The sequence below is a fragment of the Dreissena polymorpha genome, chromosome 5 (assembly GCF_020536995.1).
Source record: "Dreissena polymorpha isolate Duluth1 chromosome 5, UMN_Dpol_1.0, whole genome shotgun sequence".
Classification (NCBI taxonomy): domain Eukaryota; kingdom Metazoa; phylum Mollusca; class Bivalvia; order Myida; family Dreissenidae; genus Dreissena; species Dreissena polymorpha.
Window position 1 is genome coordinate 42,726,929 of NC_068359.1, and position 25,654 is coordinate 42,752,582.

The window sequence follows — 25,654 nt, forward strand, 5'->3', positions numbered from 1 at the left end:
TAGCAACTTGATATTTGGCATGCATGTGTATCTTATGGAGCTGCACATTTTGAGTGGTGAAAGGTCAAGGTCAAGGTCATCCTTCAAGGTCAGAGGTCAAATATATATGGCCAAAATCGCTCATTTTATGAATACTTTTGCAATATTGAAGATAGCAACTTGATATTTGGCATGCATGTGTATCTCATGGAGCTGCACATTTTGAGTGGTGAAAGGTCAAGGTCAAGGTCATCCTTCAAGGTCAGAGGTCAAATATATGTGGCCCAAATCGCTTATTTTATAAATACTTTTGCAATATTGAAGATAGCAACTTGATATTTAGCATGCATGTGCATCTCATGGAGCTGCACATTTTGAGTGGTGAAAGGTCAAGGTCATCCTTCAAGGTCAGAGGTCAAATATATGTGGCCCAAATCGCTTATTTTATAAATACTTTTGCAATATTGAAGATAGCAACTTGATATTTAGCATGCATGTGCATCTCATGGAGCTGCACATTTTGAGTGGTGAAAGGTCAAGGTCATCCTTCAAGGTCAGAGGTCAAATATATGTGGCCCAAATCGCTTATTTTATGAATACTTTTGCAATATTGAATATAGCAACTTGATATTTGGCATGCATGTGTATCTCATGGAGCTGCACATTTTGAGTGGTGAAAGGTCAAGGTCAAGTTCATCCTTCACAAGGTCAAGGTCATCCTTCAAAGTCAAACGTCATATAGGGGGACATTGTGTTTCACAAACGCATCTTGTTCACGTAAAATTTCGAATTGTGTGACATATTTGTTTTCCATTCAGCCGAATCACAAAAGGCTTGAATTTCATCGCAAATATTATATGCGCCTGAACAACATTGATATATTGGGCATACAAATAATGCAGACATTTTCCAAATCGAGGTATAGTCTAAAACCGGTACGAGACAGGATCGGACTCTGCTTTGTTAAAACCCGAAACAGCCGATGTCATTGGCGTTTTTTCCCCGATTGGGATTTTTTTTAGCAAATTTTTGAGGAAAATTATACTTTTTGCGAATGGGAATATAGATGAATTTTGGCTATAAATTGGGCAAAAAAAAACCTTTTATGCCTTCTGTTTTATGTCTGATCGAGGTATTCTCATGCATAAATCATGTAACTACATGCATCAGAAACTGAATTATATCATTAGAACAATCAATCAACATATTTGACTTTAAATTATGTGCAACATGACAATGTACATATTATGTTCTTAAAATTGGGCGAAAGAGAAAGTAAATTTATGTTGATCAACTTGTATTTATCTGTTTGCTTATTATCCCCCGCCTTAGGCGGAGGGATATTGTTTTGGCGTTGTCCGTCTGTCCGTTCGTCTTTCCGTCCATCTGTCCGTCCATCTGAAGCCATATCTTGGAAGTGCTTTGGCGGAATTCATTGAAACTTGGTATGAGTACATATATGGATAAAAGGATGATGCGCGACAAATGGCATTGTACACCATCTGTTAATAATGGAGTTATGGCCCTTTGTATCTTGAAAAAATGGTTTTTTGAATGTCAAATATAACACTTTTGTGTCCAGAAGCATATTGGCGGGGGATATAAATTCAATGAATTTGCTTGTTAAATGTTGTTTTTACAAATGATATGGTAACATAAGGTAGACTGTCTAAGGCTTCTTTCAATTTGGGTAAAAGGCCCTGATGAACATATTAACAGAATAACACTCTTTTTATGCCCCCAAATCGAATGATCGGGGGTATATTGTTTTTGGCCTGTCTGTCTGTCTGTCATTGTATGTGTGTGTCTGTCCCAAAACTTTAAGGTATGTCATAACTTATGCAATATTTAAGATAGCAATTTGATATTTGGCATGCATGTGTATCTCATGGAGCTGCACATTTTGGGTGGTGAAAGGTCATCCTTAAAGGTCAAAGGTCTTTTTTTTTTTTTAAATAGCTGCTGTGCAGCTTGAAAGGGGGGCATTGTGTTTCACAAACATAGCTCTTGTTCACTATTAGATTTCTTTATGATATTGCAACTGTAACCTTAAAAGTAACAAATCTGAAAATCTTTAAGAATAACAAAAAAAAAATGAATATATTGGGAGAATATTCAAGTCTTGATAAGGTTTGGTAGCTTTTATTAACAACTTTCATAGGAACTGATTACATGTGTTATCCGAACCTTTAAAAACAATTAAGGGTCTATCAAAAGGGCTGCAACTGCGGAGTAGTGAAAATGTTCATGTAGACTTAAATATAGAGTTTAGCTATCTTGTAATGCATAACAATTTGTGATTGTTTGTTAAAAAAATCATAACATCTTGACATCACACAGTGCTTTTTTTCATTCAAAATAGGGTCTGGTAATCAGCCCCATTCGCAATGGAAAGAAAATATATTTTTTTCCCAAATGGGAGCTGAAAATTCCCAATGGAAGGTTAAAAAAAAAAACACTGTCACATACATCAGGGGTTCGTATTGTATTGTTTTGATGTTTCATTTGGAAGAGATTAATTGTTGTTTGATATCATACATGAGTTATAAATTTAAGTAATGAAAGTAATATATGCACATATTTATGCCCCCCTTCGAAGAAGAGGGGGTATATTGCTTTGCTCATGTTGGTCGGTCTGTCGGTCTGTCGGTCCGTCCACCAGGTGGTTGTCAGACGATAACTCAAGAACGCTTGGGCCTAGGATCATGAAACTTCATAGGTACATTGATCATGACTCGCAGATGACCCCTATTGATTTTGAGGTCACTAGGTCAAAGGTCAAGGTCATGGTGACCTGAAATAGTAAGATGGTTTTTTAATGATTACTCAAGAACGCATACGCCTAGGATCATGAAACTTCATGGGTAGATTGATCATGACTTGCAGATGACTCCTATTGATTTTGAGGTCACTAGGTCAAAGGTCAAGGTCACGGTGACCCGAAATAGTAAAATGGTTTCCGGATGATAACTCAAGAACGCATACGCCTAGGATCATGAAACTTCATGGGTAGATTGATCATGACTCGCAGATGACCCCTATTGATTTTGAGGTCACTAGGTCAAAGGTCAAGGTCACGGAGACCCGAAATAGTAAAATGGTTTTCGGATGATAACTCAAGAACGCATACGCCTAGGATCATGAAACTTCATAGGTAGATTGATCATGACTTGCAGATGACCACTATTGATTTTGAGGTCACAAGGTCAAAGGTCAAGGTCACGGTGACCCGAAAAAGTTAAATGATTTTCGGATGATAACTCAAGAACGCTTTTGCCTAGGATCATGACACTTCATAGGTACATTGATCGTGACCCGCAGATGACCCCTATTGATTTTCAGGTCACTAGGTCAAAGGTCAAGGTCACAGTGACAAAAATCGTATTCACACAATGGCTGCCACTACAACGGACAGCCCATATGGGGGGCATGCATGTTTTACAAACAGCCCTTGTTACATTTTTAAAAAGTCGTACACTGTAACTCCAATATATGGCAGTTGGTGGGGTCCAAAGATTCCGACCATGACATATCCAGCATTTGATATAACTTGTTTGATCATCCATGCATGTATATGTATGGATTAGCATATTGGCAAATTCAAAACACGTTATTTATTATCCCCACGCTTTTTGAAAAAAAGGTGGGGATATTGTGGTGATCTCCGCCGTCCGTCCGTCTGTCCGTCCGTCTGTCCGTCCGTCCGTCCTGGCCACTATCTCCTCCTACACTAAAAGCACTAGAACCTTGAAATTTACACACATGGTAGCTATGAGCATATGTGCGACGGTGCACTATTTGGAATTTTGATCTGACCCCTGGGTCAAAAGTTATAGGGGTTGGGGTGGGGCCGCGTCAGAAATTATCACTCATTTTTTTAGGTTATTTTACATTTACTTCTTTATTTCTACACCGATTCACTTCAAATTGATACTGGACCTCACCTATGACAATACGGTCAATCTCAACCATGCATGGCCCCATTCCCAACCCTGGGGCGCCCCGCCCACATAGGCCACACCCACCAAAAATTTCCATTTACTATAATTTTTTCATTTCTACACGGATTCACTTCAAATTGATACTGAACTTTTGTTATGACATTAGGGTCAATCTCAACTATGCATGGCCCCAATCCCAACCCTGGGGCGCCCGCCCACATAGGCCACACCCACCAAAAAAATCCATTTACTATAAAAAAAATTTAGGTTATTTTACATTAACTTCTTCATTTCTACACTGATTCACTTCAAATTGATACTGAACCTCTCTTATGACAAAACGGTCAAACTCAACTATGCATGGCCCCGTTGCCAACCCTGGGGCGCCACGCCCACATAGACCACACCCGCCCAAAATTGCCTTTTACTATAATTTCTTCATTAATACACTGATTCACTTCAAATTGATACTGAACCTCTCTTATGACAATACGGTCAATCTCAACTATGCATGGCCCCATTACCAACCCTGGGGCACCCCGCCCACATAGGCCACACTCTCCCAAAATTGCCTTTTACTATAACTTCTTTATTTTTACACCCATTCACTTCTAATTGATACTGAACTTCTCTTATGACAATACAGTCAATCTCAACTATGCAAGGCCCCATGATCAACCCTGGGGCGCCCTTGGGTCAAACATGCGGCGTGGGGATACGCGTCGGCCTCTGCCGCGCCATTTCTAGTCTTCCTTATTGTATTATGTGATATATCTGTATGTTATAAATTGGTGTAAGATAAAACATAACTCCATGTAAGTATTTTCAATAGCCTATAAAGAAATTTGTAAACGAAAGCATTTCCAAGTTGTATTGCTCATGAAAGATGACAAAATCTAGCCAAAAAAAACAGTCCTAGTGTATTTCCTGTAAATCTTTTTTCTGATTTGAAGCATGCACAAATAAGACCTCATGTACAGAGAATTTTGAAGTGGGTGAAAAAATGGGATCCATGGCTAATTCTGAATATATTGGACATCGCGATATAACGGAGTTGCAGTTATTAGTCCCCTACGGGTGAAACCGGAGAGGGACTTGTGGTTTGTGCTCTGTGTGTCTGTCAGTCTGTCACACTTTTCTGGATCCTGCGATAAATTTAAAAGTTCTTTAATACCAATACGAGTACATGGAATTATTCTACCAGAAAATTCTAAAACAATATGGTGATTCCCTACTTTTTGAATGTAACATCAGCAATAATATTTTACATGAAATTGCAAACGAAAACATATTTATGCCCCCCTTCGAAGAAGAGGGGGTATAATGTTTTGCTCATGTCGGTCCGTTGGTCTGTCAGTCCGTCTGTCCGTCCACCAGATGGTTTCCGGATGATAAATCAAGAACGCTTAGGCCAAGGATCATGAAACTTCATAGGTACATTGATCATGACTGTCAGATGACCCCTATTGATTTTCAGGTCACTAGGTCAAAGGTCAAGGTCACAGTGACTTGAAATAGTAAAATGGTTTCCGGATGATAACTCAAGAATGCTTAGGTCTAGGATCATGAACTTAATAGGTACATTGATCATGACTGGCAGATGACCCCTATTGATTTTCAGGTCACTAAGTCAAAGGTCAAGGTCACAGTGACTCAAAACAGTAAAATGGTTTCCGGATGATAACTCAAGAAAGCTTACGCCTAGGATTATGAAACTTCATAGGAACATTGATCATGACTTGCAGATGACCCCTATTGATTTTCAGGTCACTAGGTCAAAGGTCAAGGTCACAGTGACTCAAAATAGTAAAATGGTTTCCTAATGATAACTCAAGAATTCTTACGCTTAGGATCGTGAAACTTCATAGGTTTATTGATCATGACTGGCAGATGACCCCTATTAACTTTCAGGTCACTAGGTCAAAGGTCAAGGTCACAGTGACTTGAAATAGTAAAATGGTTTCCGGATGATAACTCAAGAATATATAGGCCTAGGATCATGAAACTTCATAGGTACATTGATTATGACTCGCAGATGACCTCTATTGATTTTTAGGTCACTAGGTCAAAGGTCAAGGTCACAGTGACAAAAAACATTCACACAATGGCTGCCACTACAACTGCCAGCCCATATGGGGGGCATGCATGTTTTACAAACAGCCCTTGTTCTACATGTATCTAGTGTTCTATCAGCATGGAGTAATGTTGCTCAAATCTAGAAACCCAAACCAACAGTAAAACTATTTTATGGAACAATAAAGACATAACTTCAAACAAAAAGACGTTTTTCTATAAACATTGGTTTGAACTAAACATTAAATATGTCGACCAATTGTACAATAACAGAATTAAGGACTTCTATTGTTTGATAATATTGTTACATTACCTTCAAGCAATTTCCCAATGTATTACACATTAGTCAAAAGCATACCCATACAGTCATATTAAATCTATAACCAACACAAATAACACACCATGTACTCAAACATCATTCGTAGAAAACATACTTGCAAAACAAAACGAAATGAACAAAATATTTGACACACGACAAATAAAAAACTCTGTAGAAAACTCCAAAATTCAAAATAAATGGCAAATCCTTCTTCGAGAACAAGAATTTAATTGGAAACAAATATTTATCATGCCATTTTAAAACAACTATAGATAGCACATTGATAAATTGTCAATATAAATATGTCTATAGAATCATAGCTACAAATAAATATCTTTTTAAATGCAACCTATCCAACACAAATTTTTGATATATATAACACCTTTTCTGGGAGTGTAAACATATTCAAAATCTATGGAACCAATTGACAACATTTTAAGAGAAACAACAATTAAAAGTAAAACTGTCTCTCTTAAATATCAGTTTCGGTGTAAATACTTTTTAAATACCAGAAATTAATAACTGTGAACTACATTATTATATTAATGAAATATTTCATATTCAGCATGAAATACAAAAAACAAACACCTACTTTGAACTGTTTTATAAAATAATTAAAACTGAAGATCCAAATTGAAAAAGAAATAACCCACAACAATGATACACTTCATATTTTTGAACAAAAATGAAAACACATTAACTTTCATAATCTAGTCTAGTTGTTTATCTACCCCACTTTATGCAACTCATCTATAGTATCACAAACAAACAAAGCAAAAAACCCACAAACCAACAACTTTTAAATCTAAAGAAAAACACAAGGTCAAAAATATATATATATATATACTAGCATATCTTGTATAATATGTTTGACATTACCATGGCTGCATGATATCACTTTGTTCTTGCTTATACACATGTTTACATTATATGTTTTATATTGAATAAAAAATTTTTTTAAAAGTTCTTCATATTTTTTCATGAAACTTAAAACATGGATAGATGGCAACATGGAGATTATGCATGTCATTTCATTTTGTTTCTACGTCAAGAATTCTGGTTGCTATGGCAACAAATAGACTGGAAATATTGCTGAAAATGGTGGATCCTGCGATATCTTTGAAAGTTCTTCATATATTTTTTCATGAAACTTGAAACATGGATAGATGGAAATATGGCGATTATGCAAGTTTTTTCATTTTGTTCTTACATTACAGTGATTTTTTTTGCTTTTTTTTCTTACAGCCTGTGCCTTTTGGATTGGGAAAATTAGCGCGATAAACCATGAAATTGGGAAAAATAGCGCGATAAACCATGAAATTGGGAAACATTATAAATATGATTATAAGAACAGAATTAAAACTATTAAAGTATGTTTGACAGCATTTTTATATTATAAAGTACTAATTTAATGTGTTCTTACAATGAAGACGATGTTAAGTTAATATCCTTGCACATTCATATTAAACTTGCAATAATCTATATAGATTCTTAAATATACCATTAAATCATAACCTCTTTAACAGTAAGAATTTAATTCAGTATTCTTTTAAATTAAATATCATATGGTGAAAACATTATCACATATTTATAAAAAAAAACGCTTTCGTGGTCTTGCTATGTTAATGATGTATTATATGGAGTTAAAATAATTCATTTCATTTCTTTACCTTTCAACATCTTGCACTTCAATGCTATTTCAGTAAACTGTAAAGCGTGACAAACATAATAAAGCAGAATATGCATATGAATCTGATTTTACACAGATCCACTAACATATAAATCATATCATGTTTGTCTCTTTCCATTTTCGAACGATACTCATCTTAAATGCATTAACTTTGTGAGTAACGGTAGACTAACTCCAATTTCCCAACACTGATTTCCGTGATGCACATTCACTGTGAAGATTTGTAATAAATATTTGTTGTTTTTATCTCAAACGTTATATTTTGCGTTAATTGACACACGCATTAAATTATTCCGTAATAACCATATGATATCCGTTGTTAATTTGAATGTTATTTATCATTTTCGCCGCGCATCGCAAAATTCTCGTCTGCTTGCCGCCATCTTGGGCGTGTGTAAAAACAGGCGTTTACAATCGGGATACATCGACTATCGTCGGTATCCTCCGCAATATAGAGAGAGATGTGGATAGAAACGTAAAATCGTATTCGGCTAAATTCGCGAAAAATACGTAAGTCACTTGTTGTTCGGCGACGACTCGGCAACTCGATCGGCACTCGTTCGAAATTATTGCTAAATTACATTGTAATCTTATTGGTTTTATTGGGAAAATTTTGTCTTTTTTTGGGAAATTTTAATCAAATTTTTGGGAAAAAACGTCATTTTTTGCAATTGGGAAGCAGCCGAATATCGGCTGTAATTTCTGGCAAAAAAAATCACTGCATTAAGAATTCTGGTAGCTTTATAATGGCAACAAATAGACTACAAAATTAATATTGTAGGTAGGTAGGGAACTTTTATTGATTGGCAATAGTCTTGTTATTATTGTTAAGACTTGTTGTTTTTTGGTATTAATTCAAATATTTTTATACATCGAATGTGAAAATGTACTTTTCAAACAGTCTTTTGGTGTTATTTCAATGAATACAAAAATACAATACTGTTTAAAATGATAGCTATGACAATGTACATGAGGGTGGCTGCGTAAACTGAGTCTTAAACACCATAATCTCATCATTATCCCACATTCCCACAACCATTTGTCCAGTGTATTTACTGTAGAAGACAGAGCATGGCTTGTTAAGACCATCATCCTTTGTGACCACCTCTGCCAGTCTCTTTCTCCCTTCTCGTTCCACCTGGATGATTATGTTGGACTCCTTTACACATACCAGAACTTGTCCTAAGTCTGTCACATGGATGCGAAATGGTGATTCACTCCAGGCCGGGTCAGTCATAGTGGAGATCACTGTGCCATCACTGGACAGGGTGTCCAGCCTTTGAAAGGCCTGATAAGCCACATATATTCTCTCTCCATCTGGACTCACTGCACAGGATGAAATTGTCGCTAGGAAGACAGAAAAGAAGAGGTTTTTGCATATAAATACATATCAGGTCATTTATGCAAAATATTAAATTTATATAGAAAACACTATTGAAAAAAACATAAGTAACATTTCATGGTTAAACAATTTAAAAAATGTGTGTTTTAGTTTTATGACCCATTTATGTTTGGGTATGTGTGGGACATTGTTTCAATCATTTTTATTGTGGGATTTAAAAACATATTTGCACAAATAATATCATTTATTTCATATTATGGGGTGAATACGCAAAAAATACCTGTGAGTTCAGTGTCTATTTTAACATATTCTATTCTTTTTTTCAAACAGTGCGCAGATTTTCTCGCACTCTGGAATCCTTTATTAATTGTTAAGCTTCCGCTTTGCGTATTTTTGACAGGAACACCGGAATCCAAAGTGAAATAACTCTGCGCTTGGCGGGTTAATAAAAGAAAAAAATCTATTTAAAAGCACACATGGGTAAATAAAAAAAAGAAATTTGCTTAGAAAATCAGGGAATGTGACCCATGAATGTTTACGGCAGAAAAAAAGGAGACAAATAAGAGTTTAATATCATATTATACCATAGATATCATGATAGACGCGCAAAATAGTAAAAGTTTGTTTAATTATTTTTAATGATACAGATATATCATGTAAAAACGTGTTATTATTTTTTTTAGCCAAGTCTGTGCTACATTGTATACAATCCAAAGTGCTGTTTTAATCATTTAACATCAATAACCATAGTGTTTCACTGACCTGACAGTATATAATAATGTTTATGGTTAAACATTTTAACATTGAAACTAAAATGTATTAAAATGTTATTTGATAATTGCCTCCCCCCCTGTTGCTGAAAAATTCCCCCTCTTATACAAAGTGGGGGTGGAATTTCCCGCCTACTTTTGGGTTTCTAAAATAGACACATGAACACTCTTATAATTAAAATCTTTTTTTTGTATAACAATTTGTAATTGACCAGTTATTTTTTTCCTTCTTTATATAGTACTGGAAAATGGCACTTTCCCAATGGGGGGAAAAAATAAAAATTCCCCATTGCTGTCCAGAAAATCCCAATTGAAGGTTTTTTTTGTGAATAAAATACTTTTGGTTCATTTCCCTATGCTTGAACCTAAGTAAATATAACATTGACAACTTGACAACATATATTTATATATGTAAATGTATTTGTTAGCAACAAATCAAATACACCAATATCCCAATCTGAAGACTTTAGGACGCAAATTTTCACAATTTCAGATTTTTTTCATATTTGGCTTGTACCGGTCCTTTTCCCCTATAGGGCAATTAAATTGCTGGTAACATAATTATAGGCTATTAGATGTTTCACTGTACAATACGGAGATATATTTGGACGAGCACACAGTTTGACGTCATATTGGACGAGCCGTTAGGCGAGTCCAATATGACTTCAAACTGTGTGCGAGTCCAAATATATCTCGTATTGTACAGTTTAAACGTCTAATAAGCTTTTTATTCTATATCCCTTTCTTCAGCTCTTTGTTTCATTTTAATTTTGATTTTAAAATGCTTTAATTGCATCTATGCTATTTTCAAGACAAGCGCCCGTGTGAGTCGATTATAGTACATTCGGATACTTTTTATCGGTAACGGCTTTTATCGTTATAAAACAATTGCTTAGTGCACTTGTACTCAACTGTCCAATATGGAAAAAATACAGACTTTTTGGATCCAATACCGGAATATATTGGACGGTCACGTGGTACATATGAAGAATGCCGATTGGATGAATTTATTGGATATAGAATAATAGTCTGAATAATATTTGAAAGTGATACAATTAATTATAATTAGATAAAAACGCGACAATAATGCAGAAACTAAAGCACTATTTTGCCTCTATGACAGTAAGCAACAATTGTGTAATCATATGACTATATATTTATGATGTCACAACACACAGAATTCTATAAACTTGTTGTTTCTATGCCCCATTTTGCACTTTTCCATCTATAGGTATGTATGTCCTGAAGCGTGTTTTGTATTATCTTTAAATACTGGGTTGATTGTGCTCAAACTTTCACAGTTATGACCTTAATGTGTGATGATTGTCAAGAAAAGATTTTGGCAGGACAACTTTTGGCAGAATTATGACCCTTTGTGTGTTTTTCCACTATCAGAGCAGTCGTAAATACGCCTTTTTCATGAAGATTTACGCATTTATTTTTATAAACTGGACGTACAATAACGACTTTAATATCCATTTTACGCATTTACGAAAAAAATCTGGCCGTACCGATACGTCTGCGTCAGCGCGGTGTGATTTGTTGGTCTCTAACCTTACGGCGCTTTTCGTTAATTTTAATTACCGAAAAGTTGTAGACTGGGTTCATATTGTATTGTCTATTCTGTCGCGTGATTTCCTGTAACTTGTAAATCCGTCAAAAAAATATGTCTGCGCGCAATGGAATGCCGGCTTAACCGAAAGCGGTTCAAAACAACACTTTGTTGTCATATAATGACTACATACGGTGTCGTCTAACCATCCTGACATTACATCGGTAAACCCAGAAAAAGACATTATCGCCTGATACTAAACGATTTGATTGCATCGGTGGCTTAAAACGTTAGAAAACACGATGGAAAAGACAGTGAAATAAGTGTTCATTTACTTAGCTTACTAGTTGGCTTGTGTTTTCTTGTCAAGAAAAATGAAGAAATAGTATTAGTCATGAGTTTTAATGTGTAGTTGTATTTGCATCATAATTCAGAATGGAAAACCTAATACAATAACTGTTTAAGAAGCTACATATATTTATTATAATTGCTGCAAATGTTTCTGTAAAGTCAGTTATACACCCTTCAATATCCAAGAACACGGGTAGTACAGTACTACCTGTATTTTTGGATATGGTAGTACAGGTTCTAATTGATTTTAAGCGTTACTCCTTGTCTTTCTGTCAGTGGCAGTACCGTTACTAATTTCACAAATCCTTATCTGGAGCTCTGACTATATTATATATAGTAGCCTGGAGGTTGTGTTTTTAAGTCTTCTTTAACTTCTGTTTGAATCTCATTAAAACTCTTTAACTACTGTTTGAATCTCATTAAAACTCTCATAGTTGAATTATCTTTATCTGCAGATTGATTGTAAAGAAAGGTATAATGACTGCAACCAGATTTGATGAATTATGGACTGTTGTCTTTTTGTCTACTGTGGAATATGTAGTGCATTTGTTGGTGTCCAAACATGTGTTGTAGATTGGATCAGTTTACATTTAAGGTTTATTTTTTGTACATGCTCATGATAAAAAAATTCATGTAAGATGGTATAAATATTTCCTATGTGGTCATATATGACCACTCATGAAATGATTCAAATATCTTTCATTTAAATCAACAGATGTCTTCTATATCAAGTCAATATGTGTAGGGTGCAAAAGCATAATTATGCTCTCACTTCAAGCTCAAGGTCATAGTGGACACTTGAAGTTTTCACATATTACTATGGATATGGTTTAAGTAGTGTTTGTGTGTGGCCCATAAAACTTTGTCATAAATTATGGGATTTCTGAATAAATTGGCACAATTGATCATTATTTGAAAACATTGTGCACTGGAAAATCCATGGCGCTCACTTAAAGGTGAAGGTCACATAAAATATTTGGGAGTTTTTGGATATGCCTATGGATGAAGTAAAAGTACATAATTATTTGTGTTTGGACATGACTTTGTAGCACATTATGGGATTTTGATCAAAATTAGTCGACACTAGTTATTATAATTTTATGATGAAATTTGGCGTGTAATGACCATATTGCTTGCTTAATAGTGAAGGTTATTTGGGACAGTTTATGCAGATTCCTTAAATGGATATATTAACAGTTCATCTTTGTATCTTTGTGCTGCATTTGAAATTAATTTACACAAATGATCATCATATCTTATCATATCATATCTTAAATACCCATAGTTTGCAACAATAATGTTGCCCACTTAAAATCAAGCCGAAGGTTATGGTGGACATTTGAAATATTCCCATATTCCTCATATGGATAGAGTAAAAGAAAATGTCCTGCCAATAATTTTGTGGGGCATTATCGAAATAAATTGGCACAAATTATCATATTAAGACAACATATCATAGGCGTAAACCGTATGGTTTGTTAAAAAGTAAAGGTCTTAGTAGACATTTGAAGTTGTGTATTTTCCATGGTATAGTTGAATTACATATTTATGTTCAGTCAATCAGTTCATTGTAAAACATGTGGCTAGTAACATCTGTAAGTCAGTATGTCAGTATGTGTGTATGTCAGTCTGTCCGTCCGTCCGGAAAAAAACTTTAACGTTGGCCATTACTTTTGCATTATTGCAGATAGAAACTTGATATTTGGCATGCATGTGTACCTCATGGAGCTGAACATTTTGAGTGGTGAAAGGTGAAGGTCATCCTTCAAGGTCAAATGTCAAATATATGGCGTCTGTCCGTCCGAAAACTTTAACATTGGCCATAACTTTTTCAATATTGAAGATAGCAACTTGATATTTGGCATGCATGTGCATCTCACGGAGCTGCACATTTTGAGTGGTGAAAGGTGAAGGTCAAGGTCATCCTTCAAGGTCAAATGTCTAATATATGCCCAGCGTTTTTCCTCCTTCTTTATAAAGTACCGGTAAACAGTACTTTCCCAATCGAACGAAAATTCCCAAATTCCCAATCGGCATCTGAAAAAATCCCAATCGGCGTCCGAATTTTTTCTCAAAACGATCGAAAGTTTCGTAACAAAACCCAACTTTCTGCGAGCGAACAAAGAAAATCGTATAGTTGTGTGTAACCACGCGCTCGATTAATTTCGGGTTTTATTATTCAGCGCGTTTAATCAATAGAGTCGTTACTGTTTCCGGTTCTTTTGTCAGGCAGCCAGCGTACTGTTTTACGTCGGTTTGTAACCTTATCGTAGTTTGAAATGAGTCATAATAGCAAATATTATGCAAAAAAAACTAAAGAAGAGTCATCAGGCAAAGTGGATCCCGTTTACTGACGCAGTTTGGTTTCAAGATTTCAAACAATCTTTGCACGACCAATCGGAACCGTCTATCACAAGACACATTGACAGCACTAATGATGCTGTGCAGAGAGGGATGCCAGCAACTGACTCTTACTGATGATCAAACATCAAAGATTGTTAAAATTTTCAAAAAAATGAAAGAGAGAGACATTGCTTTATAAGAGATTAAAACAACTAGTAATTGATTTTGTGTGTTCTTTATAATAATTTATTATTTATAATATATAATAAGACCCAAACTTCACGACGCGATTTTCCCAATTTAAGGATTTCACGACTCGATTTTTCCCAATTTTGAGGTTTTCATGACTCAATTTTTCCCAATTGGACCGGTACGGGTACTTTTCCCAATTTGACAAGGAAAATCGCTGATGCCGTCTGTCCGTCCGTCCAAAAACTTAACATTGGCCATAACTTTTTCACTGTTAAAGATAGCAACTTGATATTTGGCATGCATGTGTATCTCATGGAGCTGAACATTTTGAGTGGTGAAAGGTGAAGGCGAACGTCATCCTTCAAGATCAAATGTCAAATATATGCAGACCTGTTTACTTCTACGGATTCGCGGTAGTTACTACGGATTATTTGGCTAAACTACGCACTACGGATTTGTACTGAAAAACTAAGGATCCATCAATCAAAATGGTCAAATTTCAGTTTTTAATCGTACTTTCGCTTATTTTCGGTCTTAACAGGTAATTTATTAATCATAATCATTTTGGCGCTTGCGTAGTAAAAAACGTTGAAATTAAAGCCTCCCGGGGAACGAGTGCTGATCGAGCTTGTCGAGCGTCACCGAACTGACTTGCGTATTGGTTCGCAAATTTAGCCGAATATATACGATTTTATGTTGCTATCCAGTATACACATCTCTCTTTCTATTGCGGAGAATACCGACGATAGTCGATGTATTGGGATTGAGCATGCCTGTTTTTACACACGTCCAAGATGGCGGCAAGCAGACGAGAAATTGCGATTAATGGCGAAAATAATAAATACTATTCAAATTAACAACGGATAATATCATATGGTCATTAGGGAATAATGTAATGCCTGTGTCAATTAACGCAACATACTACGTTTGAGATTAAAAAAAACAACAACAAATATTTATCAGAAATCTGCACAGTGAATGTGCGTCACGGAAACGAGTGTTGGAAAATTGGAGTTTAGTCTACTCACAAAGTTAGAGCATTTATCATAATAAGATGAGTAAAATGGAAAGAGACAAACATGATTTGATTTATATGTTAGTGGATCTGTGTATAATCAGATTCATATGCATATTCTGCTTTATTATGTTTGTTACGCTGTACAGTTTAATGAAATAGCATTGAACTGAGGTTGTCAAGTGCAAGATATTGAAAGGTAAACAAATAAAATATATTATTTTAACTCCATTTAATACATCATTAACACAGCAAGAACACTAAAGGATGTTTGTCAATATTTGTTTATGTTTTCCCCTATGATATTTAATTTAAAAAAATACTGAATTAAATTTATAGCTACTCTAAAAGAGCTTATGATCAAATGGTGTATTTAAGAATCTATAGATTATTGCAAGTTTAATATGCATGTGGATGGATATTAACTAAATATTGTCTTCATTGTAAGAAGACATTGAAGCAACACTTTATAATATAAAATGCTGTCAAACATGCACTTAAAAACAATTTTAATTTTATTACTTACAGTACAGCCAAAGCGGAACAAACGTATTTCGCGATCCGCGGCGGCAAGGCGAAACGAGTCGATGCCGCGTCAGTCGTTGAAGCCGCGTCAGTATGCGGCGGCAAGTCGCATTTCACCGCGAAACTTCGCATCTGTCCGCCGAGGCATCCCGCGGTCCGCGACATGATGCCGAGTCGATGCGATCATGAAATATTTTTTTTTTTTAATTATTAGTTACATGTTGTTAACACATTTTGAAAGAACAATTATAATAATAATTAAAATCATAATAAATTTATTGTGCGCGGATTGTATTAGCATATACATGTAAGCATAGTTAATGTGTCTGGCCAATTATTAAGTTTGTTTCCCGCCCGTAGCGTATGTATTTCACACATAAAGAAGGTCACGTAATTATGTTTTCGCACATACAAGTGGTCAAGGCTCCAGCATATGGTGGATTTATAAATTAATTGCATGTTGATTCCGCTATTATATTTTAGCTGAGAAAATTAGCAGTTTGAAACCACATCAATAATCAAGACGGTGACGACGTATTTGTAGTTTTGTTAATTATCAGCTTATTATAACTATTGTTTGAATATGCGTATATAAACACGTTTTATTTTGTTCATATTATACAGTTATTATCGCTACTAATTACCCGATAATCCCGTATATTCCAGTTTTAAAGCAAATGCTGGTAAATATTTACGATACACAAACATTCTCGATATTTCCTTATGTATCAAATACATTTTGGCATTTGTTACTATTTATAGAGATGATGAAATAACGTCTAATCGGGCGTTTTTTTTTCCACTGAACACACGATTTACGCCTGACGTGATGTTCATGTATTTATACAACACAAAATACACCCAAACTTTCCAAACGACGTTCTACATGTCTGCATAATTTTCGCGCGCTTTTTATGAAACAAAGGATATTTTAGCACTGTTTATTTGACGTTAGAATTTGCCAAAGGACGCGTTAGCATTAAAATTCGGAAGTGTGTTTCGGATTACAAATTTAATAATGATAATCGAACGAATCATAAACAGTTGCGCGTAATTAATTCTACGCTACACATACATGTATGTACATGTAGGTGGATATCTTTTCACTCGATCCGCCGCGTACGTATGCGGCGGATTTACTCCGCGAAAGTACGCGTGGTTAATACAGACTCGGCGTCGTTGCGCGGATCAATGCCGAGTGCCACGGCGATACGCCGCGTGAACACACGATTCGGCCGCCGCGGACTAATAATCTGGCCGTGGCGTAGCCGCGGATTATGTTTGTGCCGCTTTGGCTGTACTGTATAATCATATGTATAATGCTTAATGTCTCCAAATTTCATGGTATATCGCGCTATTTTTTCAAATTTCATGGTTTATCGCGCTTATTTTTCCAATCCAAATGGCACAGACTGTAACAAATCAAAGCAAAAAAAAATCACCTAACAGATTTTATTTTTAGCAAGTAAATTCATCTAATGCTTTATGTACCGTTAAACTGATATGTGACCCAGTCATGGTGTTTTAATGCTCAAAATGATTGAAAAGTTTAAAACTACTGACAACAGCCCCAAACTACTGAGAGATGCCCTCCATACTACTGAGAAGCAATCGGTAGGGTAAACAGGTCTGTATATGGCGTCTGTGCGTCTGAAAACTTTAACATTGGCCATAACTTTTCAATACTGAAGATAGCAACTTGATATTTGGCATGCATGTGCATCTCACGGAGCTGCCCATTTTGAGTGGTGAAAGGTGAAGGTCAAGGTCATCCTTTAAGGTCAAAGGTCAAAAAAAATAAATTTCAAAGGGGCATTCTCATGAAGCTGCACATTTTGAGTGGTGGAAGTTTAAGGTCAAGGTCATCCTTCAAGGTCAAAGGTCAGTGTTTGTTTTTTTGATGAAATATTGGGCGTTATTCGGCCCCATTCCCCCATCTTTAGAGTATATATTTTTCCCCCAAATATTTTTTAAATTCCCCTCTCGGAAGTGTTATTCAATTTTAATCAATACCTCATTTAAATACGTCTTTTGTTATGAATTTACTACAATTTTCCTGAACTGCATCCGCGTGTTTACTTTATTATAGCCTTTACCGCAAACCGTACGTAGTTCACTATCACGACTTTCGCTTTACAACATCTACAGCAAACCATACGTATTGCAACATGTCGCACAACAACAAAAGCTATCATAAACAAATTGACAAATCTGTTTTAAATTGATATTCTTTTCAAACAAGTACAACTTAAAAGTCAGTCTTCTGCAAATACCGGCAGTGAAACGCCAGAAACGTCCGGTCAACAGAGTGTTGAAAGACTATGCTCAACCTGCTTTGCACGCCACAGAGAAACAGGCTTGGGGAAGCTACACTGGAGTCCCTGATCAGACTTTGTCTGCACACGGAGAGACTTGGTGAAAAGGAGGTCACCAGAATAATTGATAAATTCGCTGAAAAGCCCAGAAATGTTGAACTTTGAACATGAACATAACATGTTTATGAATAAAAGAGTTTGAATTATGTTTTTCTCCCTCTGTATGGTGAATTATAGTGTTAAAACTTGATTTTGTACTGTTACTAGCTAAGCATAGAAATTTCCCCCTTTTCCCCTTTTACGCGCAAATTTTCTCCCCCTCAGGGGACCCGACCCCCTTCCCCCAAAACTGAAAAAAAACACTGAAGGTAAAAAGAACAAAAACATTTCAAAGCGGCGTTCTCATGAAGCTGCACATTTTGAGTGGTGGAAGTTCAAGGTCAAGGTCATCCTTCAAGGTCAAAGGTAAAAAAAAAAATGTTTTCAAAGCGGCGCAATAGGGGGCATTGTGTTTCTGACGAACACATCTCTTGTTTTCTTTATGGTGCATGATCCGAGTCCAAAAATAAATTTGCAAGGTATGATCTATTAAGAGAACATGTTGCATACACTTACAATGTGCTTACTTAAAGTTCAATGTCAACATTGTTAAAAAGGCTTTATGTGTAACAACTGCTATTTTTATGCCCCCCTTCGAAGAAGAGGGGGTATATTGCTTTGCACATGTCGGTCGGTCGGTCTGTCGGTCCGTCCACCAGGTGTTTCCAGATGATAACTCAAGAACGCTTGGGCCTAGGATCATGAAACTTCATAGGTACATTGATCATGACTCGCAGATGACCCCTATTGATTTTGAGGTCACTAGGTCAAAAGTCAAGGTCATGGTGACCCGAAATAGTAAAATGGTTTCTGGATGATAACTCAAGAACGCTTAGGCCTAGGATTATGAAACTTCATAGGTACATTGATCATGACTCACAGATGACCCCTATAGATTTTCAGGTCACTAGGTCAAAGGTCAAGGTCACGGTGACCCGAAATAGTAAAATGGTTTCCGGATGATAACTCAAGAACGCTTATGCCTAGGATCATGAAACTTGATAGGTAGATTGATCATGACTCGCAGTTGTCCCCTACTGATTTTCAGGTCACTATATCAAAGGTCAAGGTCACGGTAACCTGAAATAGTAAAATGGTTTCCGGATGATAACTCAAGAACGCTTATGCCTAGGATCATGAAACTTGATAGGTAGAATGATCATGACTCGCAGTTGACCCCTACTGATTTTCAGGTCACTATATCAAAGGTCAAGGTCACGGTAACCTGAAATAGTAAAATGGTTTCTGGATGATAACTCAAGAACGCTAATGGCTACGATCATGAAACTTCAAAGGTACATTGATCATGACTCGCAGCTGACCCCTATTGATTTTGAGGTCACTAGGTCAAAGGTCATGGTGACCCGAAATAGTAAAATGGTTTCCGGATGATAACTTGAGAACGCTTATGCCTAGGATCATGGAACTTCAAAGGTACATTGATCATGACTCGCAGATGACCCCTATCGATTTTGAGGTCACTAGGTCAAAGGTCAAGTTCACGGTGACCCGAAATAGTAAAATGGTTTCCGGATGATAACTGAAGAATGCTTATTCCTAGGTTCATGAAACTTCATAGGTAGATTGATCATGACTCGCAGATGACCCCTATTGATTTTCAGGTCACTAGGTCAAAGGTCAAGGTCACGGTGACCCGAAATAGTAAAATGGTTACCGGATGATAACTCAAGAACGCTTATGGCTAGGATCATGAAACTCCATAGGTACATTGATCATGACTGGCAGATAACCCCTATTGATTTTCAGGTCACTAGGTCAAAGGTCAAGGTCACAGTGACAAAAAACATATTCACACAATGGCTTTCACTACAACGGAGAGCCCATATGGGGGGCATGCATGTTTTACAAACAGCCCTTGTTACTGTTTATAACACAGTATTGTGTCATAAAGTGTAGTATGCACCCTTGTCTTCATTTCTTGTTTATCATACCACCTTTGACAGTTAAATACTGATATCACAATGGAAGACTGTTAGTCCTTCTGTCTGCATGTGGAACTGTATGTCTGTCTTCCTGTCTATAGGCACAGACTTGTCCCATTTATTTTCTTTAAAGAAACATAAATACTCAAAATTTTAAAATATTTCCCAAAATATTTCGTAAAATAAAGTCAACCCATAAAAAAATCTGTGTTCCTTATAGCAATTGCCAACATTTCAACGCTAGATGTGGTATTGTAACATAGATAAATGTACTGAGACACAAAACACTCGTTTTTATTTTTTTGTGGCACAATATATTCCATTTTAAATTCCTGCAATGCTATCTATTCATATTTCACACGAATACTAACATGGTACATGAACATGTGTTGAATATATTGTCGTGCATAAAACATAAAAGAGCATTTTGTATTTTGTTAAATCTATGTTACCAGACCACATTATAGAGTTGAAAGTTTGGCTCTTCTATATAGAAAATTGATTTTTATGCCCCCAGTAGGGTGACATATAGCAGTTGAACTGTCCGTCAGTCCGAAAAAAACTTTAACATTGGCCATCACTTTTTCAATATTCAAGATAGCAACTTGATATTTGGCATGCATGTGCATCTAATGAAGTTGCACATTTTGAGTGGTGGAAGTTCAAGGTCAAGGTCATCCTTCAAGGTCAAAGGTCAAAAAAAATAATCAAAGCGGCGCAATAGGGGGCATTGTGTTTCTGACGAACACATCTCTTGTTTATATGTAAACTTTGTTTTTTCAAATATTGTACAAAATATTTGTTGATTTTGAGGGTTTATGGGCTTTTAACTACAAATGTACAGAATTTAAACTTGAAACAAGAAATACACCAGCCATGCTTTGGGGGTAGCAAGGTTATGAAGACCTATATAGTACTCACTAAAATACTTACAAAATCTTAATTTAAGTTGAATATTTGGTATTAAACATTGTATTGTGGTCCTCTGCATAATTTATTGTCCCCTACCGGTGAAACCGGAGGGGACTTATGGTTTGCACTCTGTCTGTCTGTCAGTCTGTCTGTCTGTCAATCAGTCCGTCACACTTTTCTGGTTCCTGCGATAACATTAAAAGTTCTTAATATTTTTTCATGAAACTTGAAACATGAATAGATGGCAATATGGAGATTATGCATGTCATTTCATTTTGTTCCTACGTCAAAAATTCTGGTTGCTATGGCAACAAATTTTTAATATTTTTTTTTACTGACAATGGTGGAGTTTCACCGGTAGGGGACCATATTGCTTGGCAATTTCTTGTTCAAATCATTTTTAGGTGACATGATTTGAAATGATTAATTTTTAAAACAAAAATTTGTATCAGGGACCACTCTAAACTACTTGAAGGACGTCAACATGTACTCAAAAAGAATAATTTTGCGTGTTTAACAAATACCTGCGGATCAAGTTTCAAGTTTTGGCAAACGATACCAGTTTGGGTCAATAGTTTCAAAGAGGAAGATCATATGTTTAAAGTGTAGATTGATTCAACAAGTGCATTAAAATTATGCTCTTTATCATTTTAAGCATTTCTTTCTCCAAATCTTTATTAATAAATAGAAGTGACACACCAAAAACATTATGTCAAGTATTATTCAAACCCTTAAATGGGAACACTTTAAGACGAAACACTTGTGTTAAAATAGATCCACTTTAAAAATGAAATGACAGATAGAGCTAACATGTACAGTTTATTTGGCTTCTACCCTCAAGGTAAAAGAAGCTTTATTTCTTTTTGCTTAGCGAGTTGTATTTTCTATACCTTTTGTCATTCTTGCAAGTTAATGATGTTTAAATAAGGACATTCTTTGCATGCAATACTTGCTGATTACCTTAAACCATGTTGTGTATACGTTATAAATAGTTCTAAGCTGTTCAGTATTTCAGTCACTTTTAAATATATACAACTAATAAAAATAGAAATATTCTCTGTAATCTGTCTCGACAAACAATTGAATATGTAATGTGCTAAAACATGTTTTGAAGTTGAATATTGTTATATTTTAATTAACTTATTTAATACCTGACCCAACTCGACACAATTTTTAAGGGCATTTTAATTTTGACCCTATGACATGACTTGAATATTTTTGTCTTTTTGATCTATATTTGATATATAACTGTGTATAGATATCCTCGAAAAAATAATTAAATTCAAGACTATATATAAGCCCTTCGTCAAAACTGGCCACACCCCAGGGGTAACATTTTTTAGCTCGGCTGTTTTCGGAGAAAACCCCAGGTATTGTCATAGCCAGCTTGTCGTCAGCTGTCCGTCGTCTGCAGTCCGGCTTCTGCCGTCCAACGTGCTAACCCTTAAGATTGGCTCTAAAGTCAAAGTGCTTCCACCTACAACTTTGAAACTTCATATGTAGATGCACCTTGATAAGTTCTACACGCCACACCCATTTTAATAGCTTAAATACGTTACCTGCTATCTGGATATAGCTACTTATCCGAAAGGATCGTATTTTATCCGGAAGCTTTCTGTCCGAATCCCACACTTGTCATAAACCCGTCTAGGTCAGAACGGTCACATAGTGCAATGCAACCAAAAAAAACGGGATATTACCCAGAAACCATCACTCTTATTTCGGATGCGATATACAAGGCCAACATTTTTGTTGTTTACTTAATTGTTGCTCTGTTTCGCTGGATTCTTCTGTTTTACAGAACTAGAGAAGTTTTGAATTGTGTTTAAAATATTCTCAGTTATTATCCGATTATTTCTGTATTGTTTTGTGATTTTGTTTGTTTGTTTAAGCAAATGCCTCAAACACGTGGTTCGTGTGGCCACATTAGAGCAGCTTGGGATAACCATGACAGCTGCCTTTCGTGTGCCGGATGCAACCAGGACAACTGCTGCCCTTTCTGTATGAATTGGTCAGAAGAAACCTGGGCCATCAAGCGAAGACCATTCAAGAGCCGGAAACACAACATGCGTGGCTCAGGTCAAAGTCGGGAAAGTTCGGCTAGCCGTGACTTTTGCCCACACGACCTCGACCACATGCCATCAGGAGATGCCATGCATCGGTCCTTGCCCGGTGACGACACCGGTAAAAATTTGACCGGTCCGTTCATCGGGAACGACCAGTTGACCTGTCCGGAGACTTCATCGGTCACCGGTCAACATTGACCGGTCCGGTCACCGGTCATGCTATGACCGGTGTAGTCACCGGTCACTGACCGGTCCGGTCAACGGTCATGCTATGACCGGTCCGGTCACCGGTCATGCTATGATCGGTCCGGTCACCGGTCATTGACCGGTCACTGACCGGTCCAGTCACCTGTCATGTTATGACCGGTCCGGTCACCGGGTACCGGTCTGTGCCACAGACTGTTCCGGTCACCGTAGATGTTGACACTACCTTGTCAGTACTCCACAAAGGTAGACGCAGTCGCGTTTCTACTGTGAGTCACAGATGTAAACGCGTAGTGTCTGATGTTTCTGACTACTCCTCCACCTCGGGCTCGTCGTCGTATGACTCATTGTCTACTTAAACTAGCCCTCATCATTATCGGAGTGGACGTCATTCACGCTCACCGAGTGTTTCTCGGCGTAGATTTCCTCGTAAAGAGAGATCACGCCAGCGCTCTGGGAGACGTTCCATCAGGAAACATCATTCCCAGCGTCGCCGAATAGTGTCTCGGCATCGCAGGGATATGGAACATTCCTCTATTAGGCGCTCTCGGACCCCTAGGTCCCCTAGGCGATCCTTCTCTGAGGAATCTAGTGACACCCTTCCACGTGTGTCGGCCTCTATTTTGGCCTCAACTCACACTTCAGCCGTTCCTACAACCACTGGGCATAATTTGTATTCAAACACTAGTTGGAATACATATTACTTCGGCTGCGTTTTCAGCCCCACGGGTCTCTTCCACATTGCATAGAAGTATACCCCGGGCTGCCGCTACACCATCAAATCCCAATTCTTTGTGGATCCAACAGTCGCCGGGAATCTTTGTCCCTTTTTCGACTGATTCTTTACCAGCGACCGCTGGTATTCAAAGTGAGTCTGCTGACTTGATCACTGATAGACCTAACTCACCAGCTATATCTTTGATGGTGCCGGAAAACGATCCTCTCATGATAGAAGCAGATGAATTTAGTATTCCTACTTCTGTATCCACTGGTTTCAATCAATCCAATGCTCTCGAAGACGGTTCGATTGAGGCGGGTTCGGAGTCTAATGAGGCTAACCTTATTATTTGGCCTCTATCAATCAGGTTTACGAACTAATGTTCCATACCTTAGACGAGGACTTTTGCCCCCGCCCTTCCTTGTCTCCAACAGGATCTGCTGTTACCGTAACAGAACAGGTAGCCCGCAGACGGGAGCCCGGCAGGATAAGTAAGGCGACTTCTCGAGTGGATCTCCGCCTTCCTATTGGATCTTCCACAATGGCTGTATTCCAGTCACTTGAGCCAGCCAATAAGCCTTCACCATCTCCATGGAAAGCCCCTAAGGAGCTGACGGAGCCTTAACAGATGGACGGCGGGAAAAGTTATAAGGCCCTGGTACCCGACCCTTCTACCGGTTTGGACCTTTACAAACTTCCGGTTCCTGATGCTGACATTAGTAAGCTGTCCCTTACAATGCCTTCATCATCTACCCATACAGCAGTCCCTCTTTCCCTGTTGGAAAATTGGGAGCTGAGAGAACGCCATTCCATAGGTCTGGCTAACCAGCTAGATCTTATGGCAGCCACAGCCTTAGACATGGTTTGGGAGCTCTCTGATTCAATCTCAAAGAAGCTCCCTGCCTTGTTGATACACCTTTCACGTACTACGCAGTGTTAATCACACAATGCTGCGTCGTCAATGTCTGAGATGTTAAGGCTTCGGAGAGACCTCATCCTCTCTTCCTTGCCCAAAAATTTCTTTTTGGAAACAGGCGTTAACTCCCTTCGAACTGCTCCTTTTACAGCAGATTCTCTTTTCGGAGGGAGGATACAGGCGGCACTTACTGCTGATCGTGAAGATCAGATACATGCCTCCTAAGCTAGGAGCAACTCTGGCCAGCGCCCTGTGGTTTTTAAGCGCCCTGCTTCTAAGCCCCCAGGAGATCCACCGGCCAAGAACGCTAAAAGGGACAGTTTCCCTACAAAGCGTCCTCCTGCTCCACCTCAGCCCACACATAGGCCTCCTTTTCATAACAGAACATC

At 37.2% G+C, this 25,654-nt stretch overlaps 2 protein-coding genes across 2 annotated transcripts in view; one reads left to right on the forward strand and one right to left on the reverse strand.

Annotated features, from left to right (window-relative positions):
* LOC127880820 (Fanconi anemia group D2 protein-like) overlaps nucleotides 1-25,654 on the forward strand; it is a 126,423-nt gene that overhangs the window by 75,675 nt on the left and 25,094 nt on the right. The window lies entirely within an intron of this gene.
* The window catches only part of LOC127880826 (uncharacterized), a 29,937-nt gene continuing 12,252 nt past the window's right edge, over nucleotides 7,970-25,654 (reverse strand). Inside the window, exon 2 of the mRNA XM_052428274.1 lies at nucleotides 7,970-9,349. Within this exon, the coding sequence (XP_052284234.1) occupies nucleotides 8,958-9,349 (392 nt within the window). The 3' untranslated portion in view covers nucleotides 7,970-8,957. The remainder of the gene's footprint in view (nucleotides 9,350-25,654) is intronic.